Source organism: Mytilus trossulus, chromosome 14 (genome assembly GCF_036588685.1).
Source record: "Mytilus trossulus isolate FHL-02 chromosome 14, PNRI_Mtr1.1.1.hap1, whole genome shotgun sequence".
In the NCBI taxonomy this organism is placed as follows: domain Eukaryota; kingdom Metazoa; phylum Mollusca; class Bivalvia; order Mytilida; family Mytilidae; genus Mytilus; species Mytilus trossulus.
Genome location: NC_086386.1, coordinates 44890964 through 44903258, shown reverse-complemented (window position 1 = coordinate 44903258; position 12295 = coordinate 44890964). Strand labels below are relative to the sequence as shown.

At 31.1% G+C, this 12295-nt stretch overlaps 1 protein-coding gene across 7 annotated transcripts in view; it reads left to right on the top strand.

The window, feature by feature from the left end:
* The window catches only part of LOC134697352 (E3 ubiquitin-protein ligase MYCBP2-like), a 91118-nt gene extending 81044 nt beyond the window's left edge, over positions 1–10074 (top strand). For all 7 annotated transcript variants that reach the window (XM_063559571.1, XM_063559573.1, XM_063559576.1 and 4 more), the window contains 6 exons: positions 2272–2457; positions 2888–2995; positions 3605–3814; positions 4466–4573; positions 8310–8475; positions 9247–10074. In XM_063559571.1, the coding sequence (XP_063415641.1) occupies positions 2272–2457; positions 2888–2995; positions 3605–3814; positions 4466–4573; positions 8310–8475; positions 9247–9362 (894 nt within the window). In that variant the 3' untranslated portion in view covers positions 9363–10074. The remainder of the gene's footprint in view (positions 1–2271; positions 2458–2887; positions 2996–3604; positions 3815–4465; positions 4574–8309; positions 8476–9246) is intronic.
* The last annotated feature ends 2221 nt before the right edge of the window (positions 10075–12295 follow it).

The window sequence follows — 12295 nt, the reverse complement described above, 5'->3', positions numbered from 1 at the left end:
GGCTATATGTGATACTTCTCCCCCGGGTAGCCACTGCTGATTCAATTCTAGCCCATACCCTATTATGCCATAATAATAACGTTAAGTATTCGCCAGAGACAGTTTGATCATGTATTCTATGTTGATTACATACTGAAAATTACATGAAACTAACCCTTGTTATTTGTTTTGAATGAATATAATTGAACAAATACAAAATCTCCAATACTTGTTTCGTAGGTGACCGTTTTTTAGTGGGCATTTTCACATGTTTTATTTTCCCCCCACAATCCCTAAATTGCAATAGTAACAAGAATAATTATATTCATCAAAGCACGTACTAAGCTGTACACTGATATTTTTTCATTATTTTAAAACAAGATACCGAAAGGAGATTTGAACCGTTTCGTAGTGGACATTAACAAAAATACGGTATCACTCTAGTCCATATGATGTGCTCTTTTTTTCCAACATTTAAACTGCCGTTATAAAAGCATAAAATCTTTTGTAAGACCCTTATGTTTGTATCTCTTGCAAACATTGAGAATGAATGTTGAATAGGGCGTTTAGGGACATGCTATTTTTGGTTATTTTGAATCCTTTAGGAATCAACAGCTCATTAGTCCCTCTTAAAATAGTATGTTTCTTTGCTTAAAAATGTTAAATCTAATTGCATGTACTGACTGTACAAAAACTCACTTTTTAAGATCAAACTCATTTTTTTATGATTTTGTGATTAAGACGGTTAAAACATTGATTTATCCTGAATAAAAACAGAGTAAATGTAGAAAATATTGTTTAAAATCATTTATTGCAGGTGGCTATATGTGATACTTCTCCCCCGGGTAGCCACTGCTGATTCAATTCTAGCCCATACCCTATTATGCCATAATAATAACGTTAAGTATTCGCCAGAGACAGTTTGATCATGTATTCTATGTTGATTACATACTGAAAATTACATGAGCATTTTCACATGTTTTATTTTCCCCCCACAATCCCTAAATTGCAATAGTAACAAGAATAATTATATTCATCAAAGCACGTACTAAGCTGTACACTGATATTTTTTCATTATTTTAAAACAAGATACCGAAAGGAGATTTGAACCGTTTCGTAGTGGACATTAACAAAAATACGGTATCACTCTAGTCCATATGATGTGCTCTTTTTTTCCAACATTTAAACTGCCGTTATAAAAGCATAAAATCTTTTGTAAGACCCTTATGTTTGTATCTCTTGCAAACATTGAGAATGAATGTTGAATAGGGCGTTTAGGGACATGCTATTTTTGGTTATTTTGAATCCTTTAGGAATCAACAGCTCATTAGTCCCTCTTAAAATAGTATGTTTCTTTGCTTAAAAATGTTAAATCTAATTGCATGTACTGACTGTACAAAAACTCACTTTTTAAGATCAAACTCATTTTTTTAAAAGTGGCTGGGACAAGAAATCACTGTTTTGTAGAAAAACGCCAATAAATCGAGAGATATATAAGTAAATTTGTCTTAGATATTACCTGTAAGTTTCTTCATTTATTTTTATTTTCCGTTAATGTCAGACATTTGCATTTTAACACACTAAATACCATGAAATGCTGAAAGATACATTATTTATTTTTCATTTACTATTATCCGATAAAGAAATTACGATTTATATTAAACAAGAAAAATTCCATAGAGTTACTATTATCATCCCGAATTTTTCAATGGCAATTTTCAAATGTTTAGCCAATTCCAGTGCACTGTTATGATTCAAATATGGTGTAATGATATAGAAAAACCTTGCAGCTAAGTAACTATTGACAAAAAATGCTACATTTGAGAAAAATGACTGTAAAGATTTTACCTATATCTGCCTTCGCCATATTGGGATAATCGTAATTGCAGTTACGATTATCTCTTTAATACCAGTGACAATACAAATGCATTAAAACTCCACATGTATGAGATTTTGAAACTTGGGTTTTAAGAATTTGCTCTCAGTAGTAAATACAAACAGTATAAGCTTTATCTGTGAGTATCTCTTTTCTTTAATGGTATGATTAGATTTATATCTTGTATTGATTCCAGTCTTCCTATCAAAGGTTGGTGGTTTTCTATGGGCACTCTGGCTTCCTCCAACAACAAAAACTAGTCACCACAAAATAGCCCAAAGCAATGCTTAAAAGTCACATTAAAACACAGAAAAAAAATAAAAAATCAAATATAATGATTCCAATGTATGCCATATAACTAAAGCTTATACATATCAAACTTGAAATTTACTGTAAGTTTATTCTATTGGTTATAGGAATATGCTAAGACAGCATGCATAAAGACCTTGAAATGTGGTCATCCATGTAGAGGTATTAAAGATGAAGAAACATGTCTGCCATGTTTACATAGGTGTGGTAAACAGGAAAGTCTCAAACAGGATGCAGACGACATGTGTATGATCTGCTTCACTGAAGCTCTTGAAGCTGCACCAGCTATACAGGTAGTTATATTTAAAACATTTTTGAAACAATAATTTTTCTTGATAATTTTTTTTTTTAATATCGAAAATCTTTGCACAAATTTGTTATGAGGATTGCATTCATATTGTTGTATAAAATCTATTTAGAAGTAGAGAAGTTGATATATGAATCAAGAAAGACATGATTTTAATATTGGCAAAACAATGACTTTCAGTAATTGTGATATGGCTTTAGTACAATAAATCCCCTGCTTTCTTAAGTCAGCACAATATTGTAATCTGGAAGGTTATCCAATGATCAATTCTGTAATCACAGTTTCGAGTAAAAGTTGATTGCAAAGAAAGAAATCTTAGAGATTGTCAAATTTTGAAACTGTGACCTTAATTTTTATAGCAATGATCAAATTAATATATTAACTTAGAATCCAACAGATAATGTTTTCTTTTTCAGTTGAAATGTCACCATGTTTTCCACTCGCACTGTGTGAGAAATGTGCTAAGTAAGAGATGGGTTGGACCAAGAATTACATTTGGTTTCTCACTTTGTCCAATTTGTAAGGTATGTACTCAAATTTAAGTACTGTATGGATTTGAAACTAAGAGTAGGCTGTAGCTAATACTGTTTTATACTTTTTTCAAGTTGCTATAAAGTGTCAGGCTTTGTAAGCTTTTGAGATATTTTAATTATTAATTTGGTGCTTGTTACTTCACATGAGATTTTTATTATTATGCCCCATTTATGGGCATTATGTTTTCTGGTCTGTGCCTCCGTCTGTTCTTCTGTCCATTGTCCTGCTTCAAGTTAAGGTTTTTGGTTGAGGTAGTTTTTGTTGAAGTTGAAGTCCAATCAACTTGAAACTTAGTACAAATGTTGCTTATAATATGATCCTTCTTATATTAAAGCCAAATTAGACTTTTGACCCCAATTTCACGGTCCACTAAACATAGGAAAGGAAAGTGCAAGTTTCAGGTTTAAGTTTTTGGTCAAGGTAGTTTTTGATGAAATTGAAGTCCATTCAACTTGAAACTTAGTACACATGTTCCCTATGGTATGATCTTTCTAACTTTAATGCCGAATTAGATTTTTCACTGTCCATTAAACATGGAAAATGATAGTGTGATTGAGGCATCCGTGTACTTTGAACACATTGTTTTTTTACAATTCTAGGCAACAATTGACCATCCTGTGCTAAGAGATCTACTGAAGCCAATTCAGGAATTATTTGAGGATGTCAGAAGGAAGGCCATGATGAGACTGGAATATGAAGGTTTACATAAGGCAGAGGCTATTACCACACCAGGGGCAAGATTCTATCAAGATCCTGCAGGATTTGCTATGGATAGATATGCATACTATGTCTGTTATAAGTGTAACAAAGTAAGTATTAGATACATGGTACTTACTACATCACTCTTCATTTTAGAGATATAAATTTTAACTGTAGTATGTTATCAAGGTTTTATAAATGCTTACCTGAATACTTCATGGAGCTAGAATGAGAGACAACTGTTTCAAGAATTCATTATTTTAGATCAAATTTTCTTTTCAATATATCTACCCCAAAAAAACAAAACGCATTTGAAAAATAAAAACGCAAATGAAGATCTGAAAATATATGCTGTACATAGACAGAAGAATTTAGTCTATTAGTACATCTGATAGTTAAAGAGCAAAATTAGTACACATATTTTCTTGATTTACCTAGTTTCCTATGAACTGTCAGTCCCTCCTGCTTTTACATGCCTCTGTCACTCAGTGATAAGATCATATAGTTTGATATTTGTCTGAGATTCTCTCCATCCATAATTTTAGGATGTTATACATTGTTTTAAATTCCAAGACAGTTTTATACTGCATGCAAGCTAAAGTATTGACAGAAAATTTGGTATGTAGTACATGATGATAAATCAACATGTTTCAAATTTGACCCTTGAAAGAATTATGGCATTTTAAAAAAAATACTTATTAGCTGTGTATGCATGTAGCAGACTCATTTGTATATACTGACATGATATAATCAAATTACAGGCATACTATGGTGGAGAGGCTAGATGTGAAGAACAAGCCGGGGCTGTAGAGGAGTATGATCCCCAGGAGTTAGTGTGTGGGGGGTGTTCTGACGTCTCTAGGGCTCAGGTTATTATCTTATAGATTACACTTTATAAATATCTCTGATATACAAACATGCCTCTTTTGGGAAGATTATTAGAATTTCTAGATATTTTGTTTTGTTTACTTACTGGTACCTAAGTAAAATTCATCTTATAGAGACATAAAAGAATTTTACCAGCATCAGAAGTCGAACTTTCATCAATCAAAACTAATCGTTCATGACAATTAACAGTGAATTTTTTGGAAAGATTAGAACTTGTTCTAAATCTTTACTAAGGCACTGGCCTCCCTAACATAAGGACAGGTTAGCTACTGTTACAAAATATATTCACACTGAAATATAGTTCCCTATGGTTCTCATGTATGTGCACATAATACACATATTAACTGAACAAAACTGGGTATATTATTGGAGCAGTTCATCCAATTCAATTCTTTATTTACTTTAAACAATACAGTTTATCAGTATAATATGCATAAATATACAGTTTACAAGTTGTATAGCGTTAACATACACATAAATAACAAACATCAAGAATGTATGTCACTAAGGTGTGTTGATGTGCAGGCTTTTTAAAAAAACATTTTGATTAGGTAACTGGGTATTGATTCAACTAGTATGATTGACAACTGTCATTATCACTAAACAATCAGAGACAAGGTGGACCTTTAATTTCAATGCCCCACCTCCTAAACTGCCAATCAAATTGACCACATTACCTATCAATCTCAGTCTTACATAATTAAACAGACCACTCCAATTTGCATCTAATTCTTAATACATAGAGAATAATACATGGCAAAATATAACCTATGTTTCAACTTACAAAATGCCCCAAAACAACGTTTTTCAATTTATTTTGTTGACACTTTAAAGTTTTAAGCTATTGGTCCAGATTTATGTCTTACAAGGATAGTTGGTAACATTTACTAGAAGAAATTTTGCATTTTTTTTTTTAAAACATGTTCAGAACCGGCAACATTATTTCGATAAGATATAAACTGCAGTTTAAATAAGATTGTTCAAATTAAGAGACCCATATTATTTAATTTGAGCTCATTTTATCCTCATACTGGAAAAGCAAGTTTCCTTCTTAAGATTGCAGTCTTGTCTTGCATTGACTGCTCCATAGGCTTACATGCAAAACAGCTGATCTTTGAAAATAAAAAATGTTACATAGAAAAAAAAGTCATGTTCATATCATGTATGTTCTAATGTGAAATTGTGATTTAATCCGAAAAAAAGGGGGTCTTGCCACGAAAAATAAAAAGTTACGCAATCCTGAAGTCAAAACATTTTTTTTCTACTTTCCGTTTGCTATTTTTACCAGGCCACACCACTTCCAGTAAACTTGGAGCCTTGGCTCACACCAAACAAAAAGCTGTAAAGGGCCCCAAAATTACTATTGTAAAACCATTCAAACGGGAAAACCAACGATCTAATATATGAATTTAATAACACATGATATCCTTCCACTTTCCTGGATTGATAAGTCAATATATAAGTTTCAATTCAGCATAAACCTATAATCAAACAGAAAGAAATGAGTTCAGAAAAATAAATCAGAAAATAATGCACTATTTTGTTTCCCTCCATGTTTTGACATGCACCAGAAACTGGAGTTGTAATACAAGACTGGTACCTATAACAATGATGACATGTCTTAAAAAAATAATTCATTTACTTAGATTCATTAAGTAGCCATATTTGAACATAAAAAATGCCATTATAAGAACTATTTGGCTATATTGATTAAAATAACCCCACTATTAAAACAGTATCCCTGTCTGAAAACAGGCAAAATTTGGAAATCAGTCATGTCTACGAAATGATCTGTAAATCTCATTCTAGTCTATCTTTATGAATGTTTTCCTATCATTTGGATACTGGAGCTAGAAGAGTATTCTTATCTATTATTTTTATTTTTTTCCTCCTGTTTAAAAGAACCACATTCAATAGTTTACCCCTCCCCTTTTTTCAATGAAATCTACCCAAGTGGGCCTCTTGTTTAAGTCAAAATTGAAAAACTACCTAAAACTTTTTCATATTGAAGAATTTGCTACAATACAAGTATCTGGACACAAGAAAGACCATACCTTTCTCTTTTTTGACTATACTGGTCTTAATACATGCCTACTATATCATGGTTTTTAGACTGTACTTGACCCACCAATGCATATAAAATTTGAAATAAAATTCAAGAAAAAACAAAATGAATACTCAAGTTGGTGTTTTTGGTAAGAATATTGAATACTTGTCACACCTAATCACAAAAATCCTTGTCGTGATGGATAGTTTAAAAAAAAGTCTACTTTTTAAACAAATTTTTAACCCAAATATGGAAATTTCAATTAACCACGCAGTGCCGCAGACAGGAAAAGAAGTATAGACTCATGAAAAATGGACAAAATCTTTTCACCAAAAGTTCATTTTATACATATTCTACCTAAATGTCAACAGTTGAGCCATGAAAATAATAACTCTAAAGAAAAACATTACTTTTGTATGTAGCTGTCTCTTCAACTTTGCTCTACTTTTCAGTGCATCTAAAGTCTTCATCATAAGAAGAAGATTTCATTGGGGAAAAAATCTTTCTATGTTCTTTTTAATTAAAAATCATGTATATTATACCATCAAAATCTCAATTTGCCTCAAACTGTTGTGCTTTATATCTATTAATACTTTTGAATGGTGTCTAGTACAAAAATGCATAAATATTACATAATTTCAGTTTTTTCAGTGTAACTTGATACCCCATGATTTTTTTCTCTTACAAAGTTCTTAAATCATGATGTTTTATCATTCTGGGCACACAACAGTTCACATGAGCTACTTCCTTGCAGTGAACATATGAAAAAAATACCCTATGCCGGTTGCAGTCTTGTAATTGACTGCTCCATAGGCTTACATGCAAAACAGCTGATCTTTGAAGATAAAAAAAAAAAAAATGTTACATAGAAAAAAAAAGTCATGTTCATATCATGTATGTACTAATGTGAAATTGTGATTTAATCGGAAAAAAAGGGGGTCTTGCCACGAAGAATAAAAAGTTACGCAATCCTGAAGTCAAAACATTTTTTTTCTACTTTCCGTTTGCTATTTTTACCAGGCCGCACCACTTCCAGTAAACATGATATCCTTCCACTTTCCTGGATTGATATCCCCAAAAAATGCAAGATTTTTTTATAAGTCTATATATATGTTTCAATTCAGCATAAACCTATAATCAAACAGAAAGAAATGAGTTCAGAAAAAAATTCAGAAAAAAATGCACTATTTTGTTTTCCTCCATGTTTTGACATGCACTGAAAACTGGAGTTGTAATACAAGACTGGTACCTAAAGACCTGCTGTAAATGCAATTTTCAGCAATAGTGCTTTATAAATGTTAATTTTTCCCCACCATACCTTAATATGAAATAATTCAAAGTACTCTTCTAATCTTTCCCTGAGTGATTTCTATCACTTTGATTAAAAGATGGAATGGAATAAATACTGTCAGAAGTTTTAAATAAAATTCATATTGAGTTTGCTGATCTTGATTATATGCCTGTAGCAATGTAGTCAAACCTGCATGGGGATCTTTCCATGTATTAATTTGGACAACAGTTGTTTTATTTTATTTAATTGTACACTTAAACAAGTGGATAAAGCAATTTATGAAAACCACATAAATTGGTTCCCAGGGAATAAAAGTACTTTCACAGTATGGAAATAATGGAAGTTGCAGCAATATTAAAAAATTCCTATCTTTTTTCAGGTATGTCCAAAGCATGGAACTGATTTCTTGGAATACAAATGTCGTTACTGCTGTTCCGTGGCTGTATTTTTCTGTTTTGGTACAACACATTTCTGTAATGCCTGTCATGACGACTTCCAACGCATCACAAATATACCTAAACTAGAACTCCAGAGATGCCCTGCTGGTAAGTAGGCAATGAAAGCATTTATTGCTAATTCTTAAATTTTCCTTTGATCTTTTATTATGATAATTTTTCAAATCACATTTGAAGAGATATACTTTTTTTCTCTGTTGAGAAAAGAGAATATATGACTTCCAGACCTGCCAAATATCCATATTTATGGGGGATATCATCCATGAAAGGAGAGGTGTTGAAATCCTTTATTTTATACATTGAATCAATAACTACAAGCTTCATATTATTGCTTGCATTGGTGATAGTAAGCTCTAGTCTTATTTTAAACGCTTTCAAAATTGTTTTTCCAGAGTAATAGAACTTTAAGGGTAAAATTCATGGCACATTGTATGTCCATTTGGGATATGATAGAAAAACTAAAAATATGGCTTATCAACCCATGGCATAAAATCAGTACATGAACAGGAAAAGAAACCAAAGAAGAAGCAAATGAAAAGCACTTTTGTTGCTGTTCTTCATCTCAAAGTCACAGTCTGCAAATTTATCTGCAGGGTCATTATACTGCCATTTTGTTATAATGCTTTCAATCAAAATTCATCTTATTCTTTTAACTTTTTCAATATGCACAATACAAAACTCACTGTGCAGCTGTTTATTTGATAAATAAAAACACTTAATTTCCAAGTTTTTCATTACTCTTCATGTGACCACATTTTTCAAAACACAGATTCTTCAAATTTAGAAAAACTTTATAGTAGTGAATTTTTGTATGAAACTTGTGATGTTGATGGAAATAAATAATTTTTAATTTCATTTCAGGGCCTAGAGGTAAACTTATGGATGGAGATGAGTGTCCCTTACATGTTAAACATCCCCCTACTGGAGAAGAATTTGCCCTCGGATGTGGAGTCTGTAGGAATGCGCATACATTTTAGTTATGTAGCAGCTGAATCAGTATACGAAGGCATATATGTGGACAATAATTATGTTTTAAAAGATTTAAATGAATCTTGATATGCAAATTGTATTGGTACTGAAAGAAAATTTAATGTTTAGACACAGTTCTTCTTTTATTATGATGTATAGACATTTATTGTTTATTGAAAATTATGTAAAAAAAATTATGATCATATTATCGTAAACATTGGCATTCATCTTTGATAAAAATTACCTGGAGCAGTTTCTCTTTCAAAGGTTAAATCAAAGTGATGCTTTTATAAGGTGATTCTTATATTAATTGTTCTGCTTGATTATTGTTGAAAGTCATTTATCAGCATTAATCATAAATTTAGAGTAAACCAGACAAATTTCTAATTGAAACGTGTATTCTTAGAATATCCAGATTCAGAGGCATTTTTTTCAAGAATTTTGAAAATTGTTGAAATACTTTCTATTTTAAATTTTGATTGATTATAAGCTCCCTTATTATTAAACAATAAAAAAATGAAACCAGAGTTTGGAGCTATACACTTATTCAATGTATAGGAAAATAAGACCTGAACAGTCTGAATCAGTATAAACAAATTACAATGTGAAGCATGTTCCAGAAAACCATATTTTGTTTGTTAATGAATGTTTTAAATGTGTAACTTAGTGCTATATTAATAATTACTTTGTTTGATCTGTGATATTAAATATAATATTTTATTTGTCTGCTTTTCTTTTTTTTGTATTCAATGCAATTTATGTCATTTGGAATGATTATAAAGTTTGAAACTCAAAGGATGATAAATGCAGAACCCTTTACAGATATTCCCCAATTTTTGATTATTTTGTAACACGAAAAGTGGCAATGGTGTTGATGTTCTACATTATGAAAGTGGGGAAATTTGGTATGATTGCCAATGAGACAACTCTCCACCATAAATAAAATGTCATAGATGTAAGCAACCATTGGTCACTGTAAAACCTTCAGCAAAAAGCAAAACCTGTACCATATTCTCAGCTACAAAAGATGCTGACATGACTAAATGGAAAACCAATGGCTTGCTTGATGTGTGACAAAATAATAGAATCAAATAACATGTGACAAGCAGTGATAATCTATATATAACTTCTCTTTACACGCTTCTCAAGAATGAGACAAGGATTAACATGAACCCTCTCCTAACTTGGAACAGTAATGATACATCCCAAAATTAGAATAATCTGTAAAAGTTATTTGGAAAGGGTTTGACTTATTAGATTTTTATGAAGTCTCAGATAAGACATAAAGTACTCATCTAAGAATACTCATAGTTACTGATAGAAGTTAGAAAATATATACCACTGTAAGGCTTTCAATAATGAGTAAAAAACCACACCACAAAGCAAGCACCCTAAAATGAAAAATGTAAAATAATTAAAAAATGAAAACTAGCGGCCTGATTTATGAACAAAATAGTAAATGAAAATCAATAAAAATTCCAATGTCTGTGTTTCACATATTTTATCTGTCCATGACCAAAAGCTGAAAAAAAGAACTCTGTTCTTATTTTTTTTTCAAACAATTTATAAATATAATAGAGATTTTCAAGATTTTTTCAAGATTAAAGATTCAAGATGCTGGCAAGAATTGTCCACATGAGAGCGAACAATGCATTTTTATATATATTTCCAAGAGACAAAAATGTTTGACCAATTGCAGTACTAGAACTCTCTTGAATGTTGGGGTGTAAAAAGAGGTTGTATTTAATGTTTACAAATTTTGTAAAGGAGGAACTGAAAGTAACTAATTGAAATCATTACCTTAAGTGCGTCCATATTAAATCATATCTTAATCTGCAAAGTGCTTAAAATACAATTTTCCTTTATAAATCAACATTTCCAAGGGCTAAACACTTTTTAAAATAATTGATCAGTACTTAATTTTGAGCTTATCAAGAACAATGATGATAGAAAGTCATATAAATCTCATAAAAATCTGTTAAGAATTGTACACAGAAAAGCGCTCATAGGACAGTTTTCTATATGAATAATATATCCAAGAGGTCTATTTCTTTTGAAAAGTTGAATTGCACTGATTTTCAAACTTCTCCAAGACATTTCTCAAATAAACCTATAATATAAATTTCATAAAAATATGGCAAGAATTGTAAACATGAGAGGGCTAACAATGAAAATTTTCATATAATTAATGTTTCCAAGCGTCATTACTCCTTAAAAAAATAATTGTTAGTCACTGATTTACAAATTCTTCCAAGACATTGCTGATATTGCTAATATAAACCTACGATACAAGTTTCATAAAATTCTGGCAAAAGATGTAAACACGAGAGGGCTAACGATGCATTTTTCAATATAAACAGAATTTCCGCAGGACATAACTCTTTTAACAGTGAATGATCAACACTGATTTTCAAACTCTTCCAAGACATTACTCATATAAACCTTTAATATAAGTTTCATAAAAATATGTCAAAAATTGTACACACTACAGCGCTAATGAACGACGGATGGACACTAGATATTTCCATGTCCGCCGAACCCCGATATACAACAACAAACGTTAACCAATGTTTACACGTTTTCAGTTTTAACAGGTACGGCTATACTTTCAAACGAAATCTTTATATATATAAACAGACCTGTAAAAGTTTTAAGCAATTTGTGGTAACAATATGGGACAACACGATTTCATTTTATCCAAGAGAGAACAAAGATAACCTAGAACAAATTTGCCCAAAATAATGTTTGGAAGGTTATCCTGTGCTGATTTAGCGGGTCGTTTTACGTATTCGTTTTTATTCTGTAGTTAGTTACTCCTTCGGTGTTAACATGTATATCAATTATATAGTCATTTTTATAAATTTACGGTTTTCAAAAGTATGAATTATTTTATATACTAAGAATATTCACATCCCAGGCAGATAACCTTAGCCGTATTTGT